Below are 24146 nucleotides of genomic sequence, written 5' to 3'. Positions count from 1 at the left end.
ATATTACTACAAGAGATTTCTTCTCCATATACCCGCTTGGGAAGACTGTTTTCCAAGGTTTTATTGGCAGGCATTTAGTGAGAAAGCAGTATATGATTCGATGGCTCACTATCATCAGTGACTCACAACCAAAACAAATCAGTCCACAGAGCAGACAAGCAAGTGCTCACATTTCCAAAACTTGTCACGCTGCCATTCTGCCTCTTCTAATGTTCCTTTTGGATTTTTCTCCCTCATCTTCTCCTTCTCTCTACCTTTAGGGCACAGACCCTTTTTTTATCTCTCACTTCTTTTCAGCACTCAGAGTAGCCCTTTGTATGTATGGATGTGTATCTGGAATGAGTGTCTTGATCAATTCTTTCTTTGTTTTCCCCTACAGAATTATTATGGAAGACACAGAGAGAGAGCGAGAGAGAGAGAGAGAGGCATGCTTTAGGCTGTTAATCTGAATCAGTTGACCTTTGCTGCAGTGTGAATGTTTCCCCTCACTGATGCCCATTAAGCTGTTTGGTTTTATCTCAATTCCAATTTGCCATTTTTTTTCTTGGCTTGCACTCACCAGTTCCCTGCCAAAGTAAAGGTCACAACATCATCAGCAACATTACCACAAATCCCGGCTAAAGAAGAAATAAATAATAAATCGGACAACCTGTTACTGTGCCTGCCTGCTTGTCGTCACAGCTGCCACCAGCCAATCCTTACCAGGGGAGGTGTGGCTTGCACTCGTTGCGTGCCTGCTCTGAGCTCCTTGTGTATATTCTGAATGAAACGGCAAGTGAAGCCTTTGCCTACGTGCTGTGCTCTGCTCCGCTCGCCGCTCTCGCTGTGCGAGTGAAGGGATATCTGGCTCGGCAGAGGGGAGTGACTCTGTGCCACACCGGGAGTGCCTTTGGGAGAAGTGGGGGTTGTTTGCAGAGAGGTGAGGTCAGCCAAGCAGTTCTTCATGGAGGGGAGAGAGCAATTTCAGCCCTTCTGAATCTTTCATAAGGGAAATCCTCCAACATCCAGCTGCCTGCAGGGACTGCGAAGAAGAGTTTGTACTGAGGTGTGCGTTCTGAGGGCACCTCCAGTGACAGAGGGACACAGAGGAAAGGAAGCAGAGTGATAGAGCATTTTACAGACAGTAAAACCAGGAGGGAGGGAAATGGGAGAGTGTTGAGAAGAGGAATTATTCTGTCCTGGAAGGAGCTGTATGTGACCTTGCTGTGGGTAAAGCTCTGCTTTGAACAGAAGACCTGCAGGAAAACACAGTGCATTAGCAAAAGGAAAGCCGTGAAGAACGAGGAAAAGGATAGAAGGCACAGAGGCAACCCAAACAACAAAAGGGTATGTGTGAGCTGGCCTTTTCCTGGGTGAATGTTTGTGTGTGAGGTAGCCTCAATCTTTCTGCTTCAGCATTTCAGCATAAACTTCTGGATAAAGCAAGAGGAGGAGGAAAACTGCTGTGCATGACCAGCTGATGTGACTGAATTTGGACCAAAAAAAGGGGCTGAATTTTGAGGACAGAAAGACCCGACTAAGAGTGCAGGGATGTCTTCCAACGAGCTGAGCGTTGAGATGGACTCATGCATCCGGACATTCAAGGAGCACATGCACCTGGAGCTGGAGCCGCCCAAAATCCCAGGTGTGGTGGGAGGGAAGAGGGGCGCCACTTCCCCTAAACTGTCGCCAAGAAGCTCCCCGCGTCTTTTCCGCAAGCTAATGGTCAACAAGAGCATCCGACAGAGGCGACGCTTCACCGTAGCTCATACCTGGTAAGGCCTGTTTTGGGGAGGGGAAAACAGGGTTGAGACGTAAAGGAAAGAGAGAGAAATCAGGGGTCGAGGGATGTGACAGAGGATTAGCGCAAGGAGAGAAGAGGGGGAAAGGGTATCGATGTGAAGAGGGAACTGAAGAGACATAATGGGATCTAATTGCTGAGGGATATGGTAAAAGTAAGAAATATGGCAAGTAACATTTGGTGGTTGGGGTGGGGGGAAAGAGGACCGAAAAGGGATGTGAGCTGAGAGATGGACATGTAAGATGAGAGGTAGAAGGCTTAACCAGACAATAAGGGAGAGAAAGAGGAGTTATGGATATAATGATCACAGAAGGTGAAAAAGTACAGGTACAGATAATGAGGTAGATGGTTACAACAATGAAGATGCTTCATCTCTTCTAACAAGAAAATGTTTTCTGACAAGAGTTTGAAACAGGCCAGACACGCCGCTGTCTGTGTCACTGGGTTAGATGATTACATAATGGAATGAAATCACATTCAGCAGACTCCCCTGTCCTCCATTTTGATGAAGTATATCCCTGCCCTGCACCTGCGTGAAATGTGTGTGCGTGTGTGTGTGTGTGTATGTGTGTGTGTGTGTGTGTGTGTGTGTGTGTGTGGATCAGTCCCCGTTTTGGATGTGGAGAGAGTATGACTGGAGGTGCGTTATGCAACCTGGTGGTCCTCAACCTTTTGTGGTTCACACAAGTCAATGTCTAAATAACACAACACAAGCTCAACACAACATGACAACTGCATTGCAACATCACACAACTTGCAATCTGGTTCCTTTCATATTTTGTTGTGTCATTCACATCGATTGTATCTCTATTGGCACAATTACTAGAAGAAGTCCAGAAGAAGTCCAGAAGCTGTCGGTTTGACTTATTCACGTATTTATTTGATATAAACCTCATTTTATTTGCATAATTTTGCGCCCCATCCTTTTGCAGCAGTTAGGCATTATAGTAGATGGGATGGGAGGGCTTGCTATGTTACGCAATGTATGGATTGGAGGCAAGAAAAAGAGCCGCTGGGATTTGACTCCAAGGGCTCAAGGTGACTTTTGTCAGCAGTTACAGTGAATTTGTTCAATTTAGGCAGCAGCAGTCAGAGATACTTTGTTTTCTCTATTTCATGAGGTCGGCGAAGTTTAAAATCCTTGTTTGCAAAAGAATAAATTAGCATATACTAGACATCTCTTAAAAGCTTGACATGTATACACATTTGTGGGAACATGAATAAGCTGGCTTGTCACTGCTTGTATTGAAATATGTCTCTGTTGTGGGGAGGGAAAGGAGAAAAGATATGAATCTGCTTTTCTATGTTGTGTTGAAACACGCTGTGTTGTTTCTACGATGGAAAGAACATTATATTATTATCTGTGTGTATGAATGCCTATTTTGCCATGCTAAATTGGTGTGTGTGTTTTTTTGATGCACATATTGCATTTGTAAATGTAATGGATGTTTATTTTCTCTTCTGTCTGTCTTCTCCACAGCAGCAGTAAGAACGGGGGCTCATGTCTGTTTATTGCTTCTCTCTCTCATTGTATAGCCTATTTCTGAGCAGACGGAGAGATTTGTGGGGGTTGGGTGGGTGCAGGGGGAAAAAGAAAGCAAATGGCTTCATTAAGAAATCATTAAAGATGTCAGTAGTATCCTTTGCCTTGTTTGTCCACAGTATATGGGCTCAATCCAGGGTCATGACAACACCCATCATAACCATGAACAACCCATTAAAAGCCAGAATCATAAAAAAAGCGTCCTGGAGCGAGATGCTGAGGTCTATCGGCTCACTCACTGTAATGCTTCGAGAGTGATGGGTAAAAAGCTAAAAATGGAAATGGAGGAGGGGGGGGGGGGGGGGGGGGGGGGGGGGAGCAGACACAGCGAGAAAGGGACCGAAGGAAAAAAAAAATCAATCAGGACAGCGAGGATAATATGATAACGGCACTTGTCGACTAGTAGCTGGTGTTTTAAAACTTGTTTTTTTAATGCTTGTTTTGAGGCTCACCGTACGTATAGGTTATAGTTCATAGTTCATAAAAGGTATGAGTAATAAATAAGGATTACAAGATTAATTCCAGCACTCCACTTTATCCTATGGCATTAAATACGCTGTGCACTGCCCCAAAATATAATTATCCCTTTTGCCTTAAAAAACTACCTTGTAAAATCACCTGTTCTGAGAATCCTTCAGGGTATTAGTGGTCACGCTCTCGTTCTGGCCTTATTGTCTTCCCACCTGTGCCCGACGAGAGGAACATTATTAAAAAACAGGATGATGAAAGACTAATATGAGTTGTCCAGTCTTTTCTACTGTTGAATGAAGTCAGACAGAGGTGTTAATGTAGCAGGACTATGTTTTGTTTTCTATTCTACACTGTTAGGACCCCCTAGTAAAGCCACCCTTTAGGTCCCATTGCCCAGATGGGAAACCACCGGTTTAGAGGGATTATTATGATTTATGACACAGTCACAAACCTGTGTTTGTCTTGGTCTGGGCTCAAATCAAGAGTTTACAAGCTGATTTTTGAGTTAGGGTTTAATCCCATCTATGTAGAGAAATTACAAACATGTATTATCTGATTCATTATCTGCCCTCAAATCGAAAATATTCTCATTTCACAAGTACGACACGCACACACACACACGCACACGTCTTTATCTAGCTAGACAGACGTGCGCAACACCTTTTCTATATAACCATTATTCTCTTTCTCTCTTCTCTTTCAGTTCAAGGCCTGGACATTGTTTTGATGGAGCAGTTGTATATGAAAAACTGTTGCCAATCTTGAATCAGCAGCAAGTTTCCCAAACTCTTGTATAAATGCCATCCTTGCTAGTATTATTTGGCTCTGCTGTTGTCTAGTGGCTGATGAACTTCTGACCTACTGGCACTCAGACAATGATTCCTCTGTTTGAGCTGTTGACTTATCCCCTTAGTTGTCTGTTTTGTCTCTTTTATGCTCTCTTTGTCTAGCTCTGTGTGAGTCTTTCCTAAGCTTCACTATTTCTGTCTGCCTCTTTCTTTCGAAGACTTCCAATGTCAGTCTTCTCTTTTTTTTCTTGTTTTTCCACGTATGTCCTCTCCCTTTCTTTCTCTGGCCTTTTCCTCTCTTTCTCCTCTTTTGCACTCCAAAGCACCACATAATGTTACATCTTTGATGGCTGGCTAGGGTGTATGACCGCTTTGTTTTCCACTCGCACAATAAGCACATTAAGGAGGAGAGGGAGAGATTAGAGGCAAGTGAGAAACTGCCATGGGAATAAGAAGATGGGAAACGTGGATTTTTATAATACAATTAAATACGTGTATATATACTGCATGTAACTGCTAAACATTACATAACACCTAACTAAAGACAATCACACCTACATATCTGTGAAATGTAAAAACATTTTAGATTTTGAGGTTACAATGGAAACGAGAGCTCAATTAGATGATGTCCTCCCGCGTGTTGACATCCCTCAGATGTGAGCTATACTAGAGAAGGCAAGGGAGACAGATAAGAGGTGGAGGGAAGGAAATGCACATGTTGTGTGTATATATAGAAAGAGGGAGACGGATAAACACATCTCATTTAACACAGAGGACTCAGCCCCGGCAAAAGAAACAAAACAGAGGTCGCTCTACACAGAGGGTTATTTACTTTAGCTTAAATGTCAACCTAAATATCCATCTCACAACACTATTCTGTCCAGCACACAGACTGCTATTGATTTGTTTCTTTCTCTGTTTGCCTCTGTGACGCGCCCCCAAATCGTCGTTATATGGACGGCAGGGAAGGCTTGACGTGATTATCGTTTTTTCTCTAGCCAGTGTCTTTTTGCCAACTGTTCACTCGAGGAAGAGTTATATGGAACAAAAGAGAGATAATTTCATTACAGTGGAAATGGCTAAAATATCTCCCACGAAAATGTAAATATGTTATGACATCCCTTTCTCTCCACAAATCCAAAAGAGTGCTCATCTCTTTCTACTCTACTATTTTGTGTTTTTTGCAATTTAAGTAATAATGTTCTTCAAGTTCTGGGAATGAAGCCCACTGTGACTCGTATTGACTCATAATTTCTCTTGTTTTTGTTCGAACACCTAAGGGCATGGTGTTATAACAGAAACAAAGGAGCGGTTGTGTGTAATTAACAAATACTAAGCCTGTTTGATGTATGGATACCAGCTAATGTGTTTTGTTTTTTAAGAGACAGGAAATTAAATCTTTCCAAGGAACTTTGATTTTGTGTTGACTTTGGCTGTCCCTGTGGTGGGAAGCGATAGTATTTGCGAGCGCCAGAGTCCCTTTAGAGACATGGAAAAAGCCAATCTTCTTGCTGATGCTATTGTTTACTCATTTAGGTCGCATTGCGGCATCAGTATTAAATTGAGACTGTTTCATAAGCAGTTCAAAGTTCCTCACAGTAACTTTAACTAAAGTCAGTAGAAAATAGGTGGGTTGTGACAGTAACACACTTGTCACGTTGTCACTGAGCTGTGTGCAGCAACATGACAAAAAGGCAAAACCTGATTGGTTGCTTTTCGCCGCATTCAAAGTGCTAATTGTCTCACAAGTAAAACCGTATTGAACCAAGTTACAGTTTGACTTTGGATATATTAATTGTTTTGCTTTATATATAAAAAATGCAACTGAAACGGAAAGAAATGTACAAAAATGCAATTTAACATAGTACAGTGACCCAGAAGTCCTCAGAATCTATGATTTACTCGGTCAATGACCAATTTGAAGACAACATAGGTCTATGTCTGTCTGGATCTGGCACTGCCTTTGGTTCAAATTGGCTTGGTTGTTTATCTAAACAAAACAGCCATTCACAAGAGCAACATCACTCCTTTTTTAGTCACTGATACATTTGGTGATGTGGGCAGTGATTCAGAGATCTGGAACCAGGCTTCCTCCTCCTCCTCCTCCTCCTCCTCCTCCTCCTCGTTCTCTCACACTGCATGACTCGCTTCAGCACCCTCCATCTCTCTCTCCAATCTCCCAGTACCGAACCAGTCGAGCAGAAAGTTAACTATTACTGATGGGTGGAGGAGTAGGATGACTGATGGTTGGGTTTGTGTGTGTGTGTGTGTGTGTGTGTGTGTGTGTGTACACTTTCCTCTGTGCTCGTTAACATGTCTTTATGTAGTTATCTTGGCCAGGATTGGGATTCAAGGGATGAATACCTGTGGCAACTCATGGATGACAATTTACATGTTTTATGCCTTTTTATATTGTCATACTGCATAACAGACATGGCTTATTCAATTCTCAGATTGCTCATGTTGATTTCATAACCATCTTATTTAATTGTTTTTTCAGAGTTGCTGTATTATTCCATCTACATCCACTCTTAGTAATGCAATATAAGGGATTCATGCATTTGACATTAAGCAACTTGAATGCTGGATTAGCACAAGCAGTCTTTAAGTTAGCATGCATGCAGTTGTAAAGGGCTGATGGGAAGGAAGGTAAGCGCTTGTTCCCCCGGGAGGTCTTGGTGGTTGCTTTAAGCTACTGTAAAGAACAAACTGTACCATACTCACACTGCTGTCAGTTTGAATTTAGCTGATGAGGTGTATTGCTTCCCACTTGCCCGTTCTTCACTTTGCTCTCTATGGTCTACCAAAGCAGCAATCTAATCCTTTTTACATTACAGTGACCACTGACCAGTACAAGTCATGCTGACGAAACAACAATGATGTGTCACTCCATTCGATCACTTGTAAAGCCTAAAGAACAAACAGGATGTTAGGAAAACAGTTGCTTTTCTCACTATATTTAAAGCCATGGGTTTATTGATTAACCCAATTATGACTACATTAATGAAATTGTTCTCGTACTATGTGGTGATATTTCTCAGCAGTATTGTAGCAACCTTGTAACATTACAGGGAGTCATCTGAGAGAAAAATACAAGGAAAACATTATTAATAATGTTAAATAACTTAATGGAGCTTTAAGGTTCCTACGGTGTACAGATAGACTTCCAGTTCCTGTTTCAACTCGGTGTCAAAATAGGTCCAAGCACTGAACCTTGTGGAACTCCATGACTAACTTTGGTGTGCATGGAGGATTCATCGTTTACACATACGAACTGGGATCGATCTGATAACTAGGACTCAAACCAGCCTAGTGCGGTTCCTTTCATGCCAATCAAATGTTATAGTCTCTGTAATAGGATGTGATGGTCAATGGTGTCAAATGCAGCACTAAGGTCTAACAAGACACATACTTTGTCTGTCTCTATGCACTCTAAATCCTCACTAAAAATCCTCAAATATACTATTGTTACGTAACTGATTTGCGACTGCTTTCTCAAGGATCTTAGAGAGGAAGGGGAGGTTAGAGATAGGTCAATACTTAGTCCACAGCATGTGGCTTTTAGCACTAGCATCCAGGAAACATAGGAACACACATTTGTCTTCATTATATGTTACAGTATGTTCATCCCCTTTCCTCTTCTTCTTTTTACTACCCAACCCCCATCTCTTTTGCCATCCAGCCTCGATAATATTGTGACATTCATAATGACATTTTCGATGCTGCAGAAGCCATGTCTTTCCTATTACTAGCCGCGACAGAAATACTGGCATTGTTTTCACCTTGTAGGTCTGTCTGTGTGTGTGTGTGTGTGTGTGTGTGTCATGGCAAAATGTGGTCGGGGAAAAACACCTGGCATAGAAGCTAGAGAAGCGGTTTTGAGTACTTTGTCAGGGTTTATTTCTGTCTGTCTGTGCAGAGATTTTGTCACAGCGATTTTGTCACAAGATGCAGCTACACAACTTTACAGGTGTGTAGTTTAGATACAAATGAAGGCCGTGTTCGAACATGTGTGTGGTCTGAGCAAGGGTGCTGAAAGTAGGGTGTTTGGAAGTGGGAAACGGAGCCCACTTTACTTCTCTGGCTCGATGTGACGTTACGACTGATGGGATCCCATCACAAGATGGTGTCTAGTTCCAACAAATAAGTTCCAACTGACATTTCCCAGCATTTGTATTTTTTATAATCAAGCTCAAACCAATGCCGCTGCATTTGAAAACATTTGGTGGTGATGGGAATTCATCCTCTTACTTTTGCAGGATCAGTTTTTTTCTCACTTTGGTGGCACTTTTAATGTTCGCTATTATTGAGAACCATTAGTTTCTGTTTCAGATAGGAGGTAGTTGATGGGGTTAGGTGGGACCATGTATCTTATCATCCTAAGCTTTTTTTGGGCAGCTAAAACTATACATGTTGTCATTAACATATTCCTGTGAGTCAGCAAGCATGTCTTAATTTGTGACATGCAAATAGATGTGTGTCTGCTTGCATACCTTCATCCTTCTTGGAGGGACTACAGCTGTGTCAATACCTATTACTTTTGATTTTGTGTGTTTTGGCCGTGTGTGTCTGTCTGTGTGTGTGTGTGTGTGTGTGTGTGAGTGTGAGTGTGTGAGGTAGCAGCTGTATATTCTTTTCAGCCCATTTGGAATAGCACAAGCATTCATTAAAAAGAGCTCTCAAGCAACATTTGTATGAGCTGCAGTAAGCAGAAAGCAACAATACATTTCCTCTCTACCGTTTCTCCTTCGGTCTGCTTTAAGAAAAAAGTAGCAATTATTCTCCACTTGATTGCTGTCTGTCACATTGACTGAAAGGAACTGTGGCAGCATCCTTTTTATTCTGCTGGCAACAATGTGCAGCGATGCAGAAATGGACTAGAGCTGCATTGTGCTTTATCTTATTAAATGAGCACACGCTAGCCGCATCAGAAAACTGAATTTATTGTAGTTGAAGTTATTCAGAAGTTGTTTTGGCTGTGCATGAATTGACAAAGAAAGAATATTAAATGTGTTTTCATCAGCAAACAACTTAACACCAACTATATTTAGCAAATGCTTTTTTAAAAATATTTTGTGATCTTTGACTTTGTGATCTTTGCCTAAAAATATACAAATAAAGGACAATAATTCACTCAAAGCAAGTGTATAACACCTTTCAAACACAGAGACATTTGATATGGATTAGAACAAATACATAAAAGATGAATTGGGATAACCAAAAAATACAATGGACTTACAGTACTTTACAGTCTATCAAGTCATCATATGCTTATTCAGAACTGCTTGTTGGATGGTAGACACAAGTTCAACTATCTCTGACTGTCTGCAAAGGTGTACTATACCTGTTCCCATATTGAAATGATATGGTACATGTCTCCTCTCTCTGTGCTCAATGTGGTCATTCGGTTCAAGTATAAGGACTTCTAACGCGGTCAGAAAACGTAGTAATAATGATAATAATACATTTTATTTGAATATCGCTTGAAAAAGTAAGAGTATGAGGATTTCAGAGTTGTCGCTGTTGAGTTTAAGAAACTTGGCTTGCATCCAGGTCTTTATATCTGTGAGGCTGATGGTGATGGCGGAGTGGGTGGTGGTCAGCATAGCAGTGGAAATGGAGACAATGATGTTGCCAAGTAGAGGATGAAGAGGAGAGGACCGTGCACCAACACCTTGGGGGACACCTTGAGAGACTGGGACTGTGTCGCGTTATGTGGAGGAGGACTCAAGATGGGAGAGGAGGATGGAGTGCACTGAGGTCCAGTACGATGAGGACGTTTATGGAGTGGTCATCAGAGGAGAGGAGGAGTTGTTGGTGACTTTGATCAGGGCAGTTTCTGTGCTGTGGCGAGATCTGAATCCGGATTGAAATGGTTGGTTGGAGTCCAGGTGGGTTTTGAGTTGGTTGGCAACGGTGTGCTCCAGTATTTTAAACAGAAAAGGGAGATTGAAGATGGGTTTGTAGTTATTGGGGATGTCGGGGTCAAGGCCAAACATTTTTTCAGTAGACAGGGAGGTATTGATGAGAGAGAGGAGGAGCGGGTGGAGGGCCGGGAGGCAAGTCTAAAGTGGAAGGGATGGGGTCCACGTCGCAATTTGCGGTCATAATGCTGGAAATGGCCAGTTACTTTTCTCATGACAACACTTAGTTTTAACACTTTAAGCGCTTTAATGCAGACAGAAATGATGAGTACGATCTTCTGATTTGATTTCTTGTCAAATAAACCATAACAATGGGACCTGAAGAGGAATATATTTCCACAAAGTTCACCAAACAAATAGGGAATCACTGTCGACTGTCTGGCTGAATGCTGTGAAGAACAATCTTCTGGTACAATAAGATTTGCTGTGCTGCTATCTGATAAACAAGATTTTGGCAGCACATTTACAAATTGTCACATTTTAACAGTAATTTAATTTTTTTGTACCTCTTTGTGAATGTTGTCATCACTGCCTGTTCCATCAGTGTTCTGCGCGTACACAAGTGCAGAGGGAGTGTAGGAATGTGTGTCTACCTTTTAGCAGCAGAGTCTGTGACTTGATGCATGGACAGTATGTCCATCTGTGCCTTCGTGTACGTGTGTGTGTGCACGCCCTGTCTTCTTGACTCATTGTCACCATAGGCCTATGGGGAAACCACCACCCACTCACTTTCAGAGATGCAGTGTGTGACGCGGAGTGTGTGCGTGTGTTTACACGTGCACTGATGTGAATAAAATTGGACTTGTAGAAAGGCTGAATGGTTTAGTGTTAGTTTGTGCTCAGGGATAAAAGGATTGTTGTGCATAGTTTGTGTGTGTGTATGTGTGTGTTAGAGAGAGACAGTAAACCAGGGAGATTATATGGAGGAGATTGTTTTTGACCAAATACTTACTCATTTTATTAAAACCACCTTTAGGTCGAGACCTAAAATTTAGTAAAAGTGAGATATTTGGGTCACATCATCAGGAATGACCAAATATTGCCAACTGTACGCACAATATCTTGCAACGTAAATTAAATATGTGTACAGATGATGTTAAAACAGCTCTCTTGTTAATCCTTGTTACTGTACTAATTAATTGTTTTTGGCAGGATGTCCATGCAATGTCCAGTATCCATTTCTCAAAACACCTTTTATTGGCTGCCTGCTGACTCCTCACTGACCAGAACAGTCATCATTTTCGCAGTACCCACGTTTCTTGAAGGCAACGTAGTTGAGGCAGGTCGTCAGCCTTCTTTGTTAAGCTGTCACTCATGATACCACGCCGCTGTAGTTGAAACCACGCCCCTGTAGTTGATACCACGCCCCTGTAGTTGATACCACGCCCCTGTAGTTGAAACCACGCCCCCCACGCCACATCCCGGCCAAAAGTCTGAACCTGAAAAAAAACCGATCTGAAAGTGAAAAAAAGATCTGAACCCGAAAAAAAAAGATTGAAAGTTGAAAATATAAAATATGCTACTGAAAAATAAAAAATATATATTTTATTCGAAAAAAAAACATAACTGAATCTAAATTATATTTAAACCAACACAACTTTTCATACACTTATTTTTATTTCGAATACATTGTTGAATTTTTCAATGTTCAAGACCAAAACTTGAATTTTCAGGTTCAAATCTTTTTTTCAAACGAACAAAACTACTGGCATGGATTTAGCTCCATATGCAGACAGTCGCTCCTAGTGACTGAAAGGGCACCCATGGGTGTGTTAATTTTGTCAGATCACCCATGGCTACGCTCAAATTTGCAAGTGTCCCAGTTCACATTGACAAATGTCCTAGGGCCAGACGATATGGCTTATAAATAATATCTGTATATTTTCTCAAAAATAGTGTTTAAAGTGTTTAAATTTGTTTAGACTTAGTTTTGGGGGAGTGGCTTTGGAGGGAGGCCTAAAGAAATGGGCTGTCAGCAGGGCCGGAGTGGGGCCACTTTTCAGCCCGGGAATTTCAGGCTCAAGACCAGCTCACTTTTTCCATGGTAGTGGAAATTGGATAAATGAAGCAACAGTTCAGCTCTTACCATCCTGTAGTTTTTATTATTAATACCATGGTCCAACAAATAATGTAAAGGTTAAATACAACAATAATAATCCACTTAAGATGAGAAGTTAACAAAAAATATTCCACTATTCCACAAGGATAGGTTGATAAATTAACAAAAGCAGAAATAAATAAATAAAACATTTGAAACATATCCCACTCTTTAACAAAGAGGTCTTATCTGCTGCTATTGAAGTATGCTATTACTGCATACTTCAATATCAATATTATATATCAATATTTGCATAATATTTGCAAAGTCTATGGATCGCCATATTTTGGGTGATATAAAAAGGCTAATATTTTAATTAAATTTAATATTTTGCTTGGGAATAGGTTGACAACGCTACAACGCTATTAATCAAGGCTACAACGTTAGCCGAATAGTTATTTTGCTAATCATTAGGCCTTTGTCTCTCTTTACCAGTTGCCACTTGTGTTTGTCCTCTTGAACATAAACCAGTAAACTTGGCACATTTGGCAGCATCCTCCTCCAATGGCTTTCTTTTTTTCAACCTGGCTTTTTCAGCCCCTCCTGCCCTCTTCCTCCGGTCCATCCTCCCTGACGCGTATCGCTGCGGTCGGCCCGGCCCAGCTATCCATAGCCTATCTGAGAAAACTTTTTGGAAAAGACGGGCTACGGACCGAACCAACTCTATTTGGGAGGAGTGAACTTCCTCGCATGGTACAACCCATGCAGAGGCTGCGGTGTCAGAATGCAGAACGTGTGTAGCCCACTTTAAGAGAAGATGAACTAACGTGACAAATGTCAACAAATAAAATTCTTGACCCGCCCAGAAGTGAAGCGGCCCACCGGGAACTCTCCCGATTCTCCCGATTACCCACCCCGGGCCTGACTGTCAGTGTTGCCACCACTATTAGCAGCTTACGCATGTGGCATTTCACACTACATAAATTCGCCAGGCAGCTAGCAGACTTTCCCTTACATATAGCTATTTACTCTTACTTAGTTAAGTCACTGCACACCCCAGCAGAACGCCATGGTTACATTTGAATTTGAAGCCAATATTGGAAGCGAGAGCAACATGATGGCGGACTGTGGGAAAACACTGCTGTTACAGTTTTAAATAATGTCAGTCAACTTTTCGATCACACAATAATATAAACTGTTAAAGGCTAAAAAGGTTGAGATGAACACGAAGAAACATCATTTAACCCAGGTGTTCTTTTTTATGCTTTGTAACATTTGGCGTTTCATTCATGCTGGTTTTCACCCCTCTCTCTCTCTCTCTCTCTCTCTCTCTCTCCATTGTGTCTGTTCCATGATTTAGGCTCAGTTTGCCTCCAGTCCATTTCTGTTCATTATCCCTGCTCTCCAGCAGTGTTTGTTTAGTTAGTGTCACATTGATTTATACACTCACAAACTGTGAGAGGCCTTTTCATAAACTGGTCTGACTTCATTAATGAGTCTGGTTCCCTACACCCAGAATGAGTAGAGTGACTATGTATTCATATCCACTATGGACCCTTACATATTTCTCAGCTGCATAGTAAAAGATTTGAGCAAAGATCAACAACGTGAGCAGCCATTTATTGGTGTGCTGTGCCATTCTTACTCTTCATGGAAAAAAGGGAACAACATTTTTTTTTTGTGCAATTTGTTTACAATTCTTTTGTCTATGTATTCTAATATCTTATTTATTCATCACCATCCTTACCTTATGCCTACGTATTCCCTACTATCCCTTAAGGTATAGTGCATTTTCTATTTTGACAGAAATAACTGTGTGTTTGTACGAACACTTTTATTGATGTGTTATAGTGACAAATGCAGCATTGTCCATAGCACCCTTTCTCTCAGAGGTTCTTCCTAATCACAATAATAGCCACAATGCGCTGCAGGATTTCTAGTTAACAATTTGGCTATATACTGTACTTCCATGACATCTAAAGTGTGTGATATGTCAGGGCTAACAGTTAAATACATTTCAGATGGTTTAATAAACACAACCAATGTTGCTATCATGACTATTATTTCTGCACACACAACTGGACCATTGACCAGCCTTAATCCCAGCCACCTATTAGGTAGTCTGTGGTCTGTGGACTAAGTGGATTTACTGAGGCCAGCTCAAGACAGCCTGGAAGGGGCCATTCTGTTTACTCTAGTTCTCTACTTGATGGAAACATCATAACTCAGTGGCATGTGGGTCAGACTTCATATTGGAAAACATTCCAGGTAGCGGTGAAAACACACACAGAGATACGCAGACATACATGCAGATAAACACACTTTTAGGAGGTAAAGCCTACTGTACACAGAGCCTATAGGTTGATGTCAGAGAGGTAAATATATAGATTTGTAAAATGTATTTGAACCTTTTAACGTGAACAAAAAGTGAAACAAGCACTCTGTTTTTCCTTTTCTTAAACAATGGGCTCAGTGTTATTCTGTGCCGCTAGTCCAAGTGTGGACCTTCTTTTCTATGCACATTAATCCTAAAACAAATCTTTTCACTTTTACTTAAACCTCATTTAGTGAGGCTCCCCTCACAGAGAATCTTAGAAATGTGTGTTGTAAAATGGTGTCATGAATGTATTTTTTTACTTATTGTGTTCAGACTAAATACACTAGAAAACAATGAAAGTAAAAAAAAGTACCAATGAGGTCCAGCTGTCTCCCTGTGTATGTTGTGCAAGCCACTCTGCTCTAGTCTCTTGTCTCTGTGAATCTGTATATGTTTTTCTTTATTTGTTTGGGTCCCCATTAGCTCTCACAGGAGCCCTCCTACTTTTCTTAGTTTCCACTCTCGTCTGTAACCTTCCAGATTATTCCAGGGGGGGGGGCGAGCTCTGAGCCAATGAGCTTGGCATTTGAAGGTCAGTTGTACAGAACCACAGGGGAGCCATGAACTGCTGTTCAGACTAGAGGGCAGATGATGATAGAAATGAACGTAAACTCACATCTGCACACATGAAACACATTGTCTCAGTAATGCATGGAGTCAAACACCAATGTGAAAAAAGAAAGCTTCCTGCGTACTGTTTTTTCCTTCATAGCGGGTGGCCTCAGCTTCAGAGAGGTATTATAAGACACAATTTAATTCAAGTTTCTTTGGGGATTTTTTCCTGATCCGATGTGAGGTCCTGGGACAGGAATGTCGTATGTTACAGATTGTGAAGCCCTCTGAGGCATATTTGTAATTTGTGATTTGGGGCTATACAAGATAAACTGAATTGAAATTGAATTCAGTTCCTCGCGGCCACCAAGTTAATGAAAAGTCTGAAGAATACTTTCATCAGTTCCAGCTCTACCTAAATACTAAGTGAACCCTATCTGGAAGACATTTTGTGTCCTTTTCAATTAAGCTTTCGAAAAGTTCAGCTCTAAAGGCAAAAATACAACAGTACAAACAAAATATTGGTGAAATAACGCCAGTCCTTTACCTTTACCGTTATCCCTAATTTCTTTACAATGCAAAACAAAATACACAAGCTTTGTGTGTAAATTGTGTATTCTGACAACGCCCTAAAAATCCCTAAATCTTGTGTTGTCTCAAGGTTCGTGACGAAATAGCAAAATTACATTTCAGAACATTAGGGAGAAAAGGGGCATAAGGTGCCATAACATCTTTATGGGTCAAGAAGTTATTGCAATCTAACATTTCTTCCTTTTTCATCAGTACCTCACTCTTAAAGTTTCTCGACTGAACTCATTGGCAGTAAATAAATGACATAGGTCATACAGATGTTTTGGCACGTCTTGCTTAATGCGTGGGTGTAAATCAAAGAGATAAGATAATAATAATTATAATGTTTATTAATATTCAGAGTTATACTCTTACATCCCAGTCACCAGCTGTGTCATAAGGTAACCTTCACTATGGACAAGAAGAGATTTATGAATGACAACAGGCAAGAGACTGGCTCAAAGAGGTTCCAGGACTGAGCAACTGTTATAAACTAATGAACTTTGTACCTTGAGAATGAATTCACTCTAATAGCGCGTTCGACCTGTTGGTGGTTAAAGCTATATAGAGACCCCTGGTGGTTTTTGGTTTTGTGGCAACCTCTCACTGACAACAAGACTCCAAAAAGTAACTGCAGAGCTAAAAATGAGTGCGGCACATCAGCCCCTGTAAAACCACCAATTTTCATTTGATACTTAGTTTTTTTTTGTATTAACAAACAAGATGGGGCTCTTTGGTGGGCTTTGAGTTAAGGCGCTGACCGTGAATCGCTGCGTCGCCGGTTCACATCTGGCCAGGGATCTCTGTAACATTTCATTCCTATTCTCTCTCATTTCTTGTCATGTCTCTGTCGCTATCTATCTAAACCCCCAAACCCTACAAAAAACAAACTAAAGCAAAACAAGATATTCTCAAGCTATTGTCTTTATTGTCCTTATGTGATAATGCATATGTTAATTTGTCATTTGTTATTAAGCGTGTATGTACCTGCCACATTGAATAATGAAATACTTTCCTTCTTCTGTGGCTGTCCTTTCTGCACAAAACCTCTGCTCCGGCCTGTTACGGACAAAGCTCCCTTTTCTTCTCTACCTGATATTTCATTGCAGTCGACTCCTTCCTTATTGTGGAGTCTGCATTGTAGTCATCACTAATTCAAAGCAAACATAGGCTTTTATTTTCCTCTCTGATGTATGATGCATCATTAATCATATGTCTTCACAAAAATATTTCTAATCACAAACACACATCATGGGCACAAGGAGGATTCCATACTGTGCATATTGCAGTTACTTTATTTGTTGTTATTATTAAGAAGATGAGATTTGCTTTAGCATTTTTTTATGCATTTTTAGCAGACAAAAAAAAACTTTCTGGGACTTAAAAGGTGCCTCGATTCCTTTATTTTATATAAAACCACGAAGATAAATATTATAAGACAGCAGTGACGTGTAAATCACTTTGTCTCTTCTTCCACTTGACACTTAGACTTCATTTAGACTACTAGCGAGTTTATGAAACGGATTGTCAAGCTCAACACAAATTACCTGATTCTACTTTGCGGTTGAGCTCAAAGGATATTTCATCCAATCTCCCCCTTTTTACCTCCGGCCCTCTCGGCAACAATGGGCTCCCGTCAGTGTCACGCTTTCCACTCCAATCCATCAGGGCACTACATTTGCTCCACCGGTTCATCGACTTCATGTCGTGCATGCTGCTTAATAACAGTTATCTTAATTGAAATTAATAGAGGGATATATAATTGACAGTGGCCAGGAGGCACTGGGTGGTGGCAGCTTATGTATTTCCTGCTCCTCCACCCTTCTGGTGGTGCTTGTCTGTCTTAGTGAGTGTTTTGCCCCAAGAATGAAAAAAAATCGTGCTGTCCTGCCTCCCTTGAAGTCACATTGTGCTTGTTTTTCTCTCTGAGTCGCTGCTGTCTTTGGTAGTTGTTAGCTGAGACAGACAGGAAAGATGGGAGGGAGGCGTAATGGCATGTGACAAAGGTTGCATGCCAGATTGGCGGGTACACAGTATGTGCCTGAGTCATATGAGCCGCCACGACACCATCAAACCCCACAGTTTATAGCACGTTCTCTAGCTCCAAGAGGAATTATTCAGATAATTCTGCAGTTAAGATGAAGAATTGTGGCCTATCTCTTATGACAATGTGACTATCCCTCTAACTGTTTTCACTACAAATGTTTGGCTATCCTTTAGTAACAGATTGGCTAAGATCTGCATTAAGCTCCTATAAATATTGTGTGTCTTCTGAATCTTCAATTTATTTTTATTTTTTCAGTGCCAAAATGAGTACTCTCACTGAAGAACTGGAGCGTCAGGGATCAGCTTGCTTCCCTTTAACTTGCCTTGCAAATGACTAATTGTCTTTGAGGTCACTAGTGAAGTGCGTGTCCTTTTTTTCATTTTAGCAAATCTTTTTGGGTAATAAATAAACCTTGCCATCTATGTCTCTTAACACTCAACTCTCCCTAAACTGAAATGTGACATTTTGAGGCACTGTAATGCTGCTTGTCAACAGTCAGTTTAATGCCCAGAGACAGTACATCTTTTTATTCATGAACAGTGTCATCTTGTAGCAAATGTTGTTGAGTAAATACATGAATAAGTAGACTAGACAGACATGATATCAGGTCAAACTAATTACACCTGTTTGTAGAAGCAGACCTGTAAGATAAGCAGAAAAGACATGCAAGGTTGTGTGTTGGACATTGCAGAGTCATTTTGAGGCTGCTGCTTTAGAGAAGGTGTTAATGAAGGTGCACGGTGGCAGTGCCCTGGAAGCAAGGCGAGCAGGTGATAACGGACCGGAAAGGGTAACTAAGCAAGCACCCAATGAAAACACTGGTTTTCTCCTCTCAGACCTGCTTGAGGGGACCCCGTGCTGGCCTTCAAATTCAACACGTCTAGTGTGTATGTGTGTGTGCGTGTGTGTGTGTGTGTGTGTGTGTGTGTGGTAGTAGAGCAAACGAGCCAAATCGTCATGTGTGAATGAAGTATATGATCCCTCCCTGGGAGGATATATCTGATGTTACCAGTTATTTTTGGGTTGTTTGGGCTCCTTGGCTCTTTGTCTCTCTGTGGATCTCTCTTTGCACGTGTTTATGTGCAATGTTAAGAGAATTTGCATCCTCTGTCTGCAGTGACGCAGGATGTTGCTGGGATTTGGTTGATGTAAAGTCGTGGGGGTTGCAGCAGTACCTGTGGGAGAGGTGTGCGTGCTGCTACATTATATAAACACAAGCATGTGCGCACACCTTCTTTAAGCTTCTGTACTATTTAGTAGGATTAATGGTTTGTCTGTGTTTAGCATGTGACAAAGGATTTTTGAGATAAGTAAATACTTTGTCCATAATGTTCCCTAATTGCTTGTGTCAGTGTGTGTGTTTGACAAAGCAGCTTCCCAAGTTTTCACTCTGCTCAAATAATAAGGTGAGCTGGTTTGCCATTTTTATTCTGCATAACAGGACACAAGCAAGCTTACTATTACATATCCCATTGCTACCGATGCAGCGGTCTGGTTCTCTAGATTGGTAATTGCTCCTCTATTGGTAGAAATTTACTGTCTGTAATCTATCCATATTATAAAATATCCTTATTAATTTTGCATTAATTACTTTGCTCAGTCCTTTCATATGCTAATATAACTCATGGAACGTTATAGAACAAAGGTCCCAGTAACTTCAGGAGATTTAAATCTTAAGAAAGTAATCAACACAGTCTCCCGGCAGTTTGTGAAATATGCACGAAAATTGAATCTATGGATTTGTGGACATCCTCAAAATGTAAGTTTTAGGCAACAAATCCACTTAGTTTCAAGGAAATCGTCACAAAGCGTCACTTAACAACAGCACTATGGGACACTCGGTCACGAACGCTGGTCTCGTGTTTGAAAGTCTTGTACACAAATCACTGGATCTTAATTTCGCTGACTATTTCTCAAACTGGGTTGAAATAAAATACTGGTATCAGATTTCTACTTAGTTAGCTATGTTATTTAGGTATCGGAATTTATATTATGAGATCTGTGTGTCGAGAACAGGCTTTCCTCCTCATCTGTATGCATCTTCAAGCATATTTGAACACACTGCGTGCATGCGTGCAGGCGTGCATGCAAGCATGCATGAGTGGGAAATGAGGCATAAAATCAGACATGGCTGGTCATCAATGGTCTTGTATGGAGACTTAGTCGTGACACACAGGGCCTATACACTGTTCAAACACTAACCCCCTGTGTGTTTGTCTTCCTGGATTTGGGGTGGAGCTTAATGCCATAAAATGGACTACATTTTCTATACCAGAAATACATAAAATATTTTGTGAGGGACCATTTTCTTTCCCCTCCTGCAAACAAGAACACGCACACACTTGTATCTTTCCGTGGGACAGGTGACATGTAAGTGGTCAGGCGGTGATGTGTCATCACAAGGAAGCAAACATGGGATGAAGTTAAGGAGATGGATGGTTCCCACACTGGTCACAGTCATCCTGGTGAACCTTCTTGCCCCTCAGGGAATAATCACAAAACAGCATCATTGTGTGTGTCCGCTCTGTGTGTTTTTGTGTTTGTCAGGGCAACGGATGTGGATGAATTTGTGTGTGTGTGCCCTCACAACGGTGAAATGCAGAGGGTGGGACCCTCTTTTATTTTATTCTGTCCACGAAGACTGCTACTGCTCGGTCCCCATGGTAACAACATGTGCAGGAACCCTGGGGTTTAGCGTGAGTGAGTGAGTGAGTGATTGACTGACCGTGTGTGTGTGTGTGTGTAAATCAGGAGCCTATATATATATATTTGTATATTTGTTTGTTTTTACTTGTAAAGTTATATAAGCAAAATTGTAATAATAATTTATTTGATTTTAAACATTGTTTCTGTCTATATTATGATTTGATTGGTGCAATATCTTTGCAGACAAGGCTAACAATTGCATCAATTTGAACAACTTTCATCTCATTAAACAGGCAGTGAGGGTCACTCCGAGTCAATTGTCCCTCATCGACGAAACCATTGAAATCAACAGAGCTTAGAATTAACATGATAACAATTAGGTTTAGGCTTCCTTTCCTTTTAAAACTCATCCCTCCTCATCTTTACTTAAGAAAATCCCGTTAACTCAGTCTACTACTACACTACAGGTGTGCTAGCCCGTGGCTGCCCTGTAGCTCCTCTCAAAAGATGAGTCGTTGGAATTTGAAGTGAGAACGCTTCAGAGTTTTAGCATCAAGTCCACCAAATTACACCAAATCTCCATAGTGCAGCATTCAGCTTTGCAACCCCCGGCTGCAAAGAAGTCCAGTATTTTCTCTGTTAGGCTCTCATGTTCCAGCTTTTGTAAATACTGAGTTGAAAGGCAGAGTTTAGTTTTACTTATCAATGTGTGCGCTCATCTTCCATCGTACATGTGACTATTTTGGTCCTATTCATTTTGTAGCTTGTTAGTTTTTTAACAGCACAAGATGTTCGTACTTAGGTTCATCGGTTTGTGTGTGCAGGTATGACTTCACTCCAGAAAGTAAATAAGCATTAACGACATGAACATGAACAACAAACATGCTGGTGACTGGATTGTCAAGAAAGAAGAAAATGGATTCACAAACTTGCTGATACAAATCCAGGAAGCTAATTGAAAATTAATTGGAATCCAAAATATGTCACACACTCGCACGCACGCACGCATGCGTGCACACACGCACACACACACACACACGCGCGCACACACACACACACACACACACACACACACACACACACACACACACACACACACACACACACACACACACACAAACAATTCTTTCCGCCCCTCAGTAGCAATCTTCTGACTCTTTTATCATCAGGAAATTGAATTGGCTTTTGGTAGTTTGGCCTTTCTTCATATTAAATATTTCTATTTTATGCTTTTTACTTCTAAACTATTTTATTTTACAGCTATAGTTGCTATTTACTTTATGATTTTACAAAACACATCAGTTTATAAAGTATAATGCATTGTTATTGATGGTATTCAAAATGAGCGACAACATCACAGTACTACTAACATATACATACATCACTGCTAATAATCCAAAAATATAATATGTATGATATAACACCCTATGAAAGAGGCCATTAAGGACGACAAATACTTTCACAATTGATACTTTCATTTAACTGATAATTGTGTGACCTAATAAATTAAAGTAAATTACCAATTCTTCCACCACTGGAAAAGACACCAATAACTTGTTGGAGTTACTCCCTAATATATCTGTTGTTTTTACTCCTATTCATAGACAAATATGATCAGGCTGCAGGACTCAAAACAATCCGGTATCAGGACATGCTGTCCCACTTGATGGGGAGATTTGTTTTTGGCTTGTGGATTAGGAAAATCCACCTATGATGGTCACGGTTAGAGTGATCAACTGATTATAAGGATCAACAAGCTTGGGACAAATATACCAGAAATATATAAAATACTTTGCCCCTCAGGGAATAATCACAAAACAGCATCATTGTGTGTGTCCGCTCTGTGTGTTTTTGTGTTTGTCAGGGCAACGGATGTGGATGAATTTGTGTGTGTGTGCCCTCACAACGGTGAAATGCAATTTGTACCAATACAAATAATTTGCTCATACTGTAGTTATCAAATAGTCTTTATCAGTGTTCACTGGGTTCATACATGCCAACATTTTCTCTAACTAAGATCATTCTAAATGATCTTTTAGAACTTCACTCCCATGATACTTTGTCTCGTGGTAGTCTGTTTGTTTCCAATTGGCTACCTAAGGGCTGTTGCTGCATGCACATGAAATCATGACGAGGAAAAAGGCTGCCAGTTTCATTACTTTGTATTGATGAAAATAAAATACAAATGTAAGAAAGAATGAAAATACCAGAAGAAGAAAAGAGATATGACCCAGACAGAAATGATAAATATTACTTGAGATATTCTAAAGAATTTACTGATATTAAGTATCGTATTCCTCATTATGTCGAAGTACCCCTCTCCCTCCATTTACCCCTGGGGGATCCCACACTCCACTTTTACAACAACTGGCCTAGAAAAGTCACACCAGGCCCAAAACACAGCGAGTCTTGGCTACCTCACACTCTGGGCTACGTGTGCAGTGTGCCTGCATGTATTATAAGTGCTCCTGCAGTGTGTTTAAGGTTGACCTGTCTGCCAGCACCTTGTGTCTAGTGTGTGTTGCCTAAAAAGCCTCCCCGTGGCTGTGGGCTGCTCTGCCTGCTGGCAGCCGGTGTACGGCAACTGGGGGGCCGAGGCCCTGCCAACACTCGCCATCTGCCAGCGTGGTGGTGGTGGTGCTCCTTGTGAGGAGTCCAGGCGGAGAGTGTTGAGCGAAAACAACAGACCCCTCTGGAACACAGTAGCACACACACACACACACACACACACACAGACACACACTGGTTGGTTCCCGCAAAGATAGTCATCTCACTGACTCTTCTCACACCTCTTGCTCATCAACATGCAGCGACTGTTGAGGGTGATGAAGCTGGAGAGGACGCAGGCGATATGTGCCATTGACTACGAACAGCCCTAATGGGTGTAATGAGTGTTAATAATGACAATTCCAATACTTATTTGAGGTCATTGAAGAGGGTCATGTTGGTGAGGGTGATGGCGGTGATGATGCTAACCACAGCAATAATGAGATTATCCCTGTTGTCATTTTGCCACTTTTAAAGGGTTTCTAATCTAACTCACTTCCTCATGAACTCAACTTGTGACACTGTAGCCCACATGACAACAGAAGACAGCTAACAGATCAATAATCACCAGCTAAGAACCTCGCAGGAATTGATCTGAGGTGCAGCGGACACATTTAGCACAGCGGTTGATGTAATACAAAACAAAGACTTCCTCCCATCTGCTATGAATAGCTGCAAATCTTAGTGTCTTTGTAGCTCTTAGAGTAAATCATCCTGCGTTGTGGAGAAGGCAATCCACTTCCTGCCCCCAGGGAGACAAAAAGAGATGAGCTATTAATTACTGGTTTACTGTTGTCATTTTGATCACCTAAATATGTCCCAGGGGGGTTATGTGCCTCTCTCCATGTCTCTCTCTCTGATTC

General features: G+C 41.1%; 1 protein-coding gene across 1 annotated transcript in view; it reads left to right on the top strand.

The window, feature by feature from the left end:
* The first annotated feature begins 1515 nt into the window (after positions 1–1515).
* The window catches only part of pde4ba (phosphodiesterase 4B, cAMP-specific a), a 101727-nt gene continuing 79096 nt past the window's right edge, over positions 1516–24146 (top strand). The window contains exon 1 of the mRNA XM_034531685.1: positions 1516–1754. Coding sequence (XP_034387576.1) covers positions 1531–1754 — 224 coding nt within the window. The 5' untranslated portion in view covers positions 1516–1530. The remainder of the gene's footprint in view (positions 1755–24146) is intronic.

Source organism: Cyclopterus lumpus, chromosome 4 (assembly GCF_009769545.1).
Source record: "Cyclopterus lumpus isolate fCycLum1 chromosome 4, fCycLum1.pri, whole genome shotgun sequence".
NCBI lineage: Eukaryota > Metazoa > Chordata > Actinopteri > Perciformes > Cyclopteridae > Cyclopterus > Cyclopterus lumpus.
The sequence above is the reverse complement of the archived record's forward strand: the minus strand, read 5'-3'. Positions and strand labels throughout refer to the sequence as shown.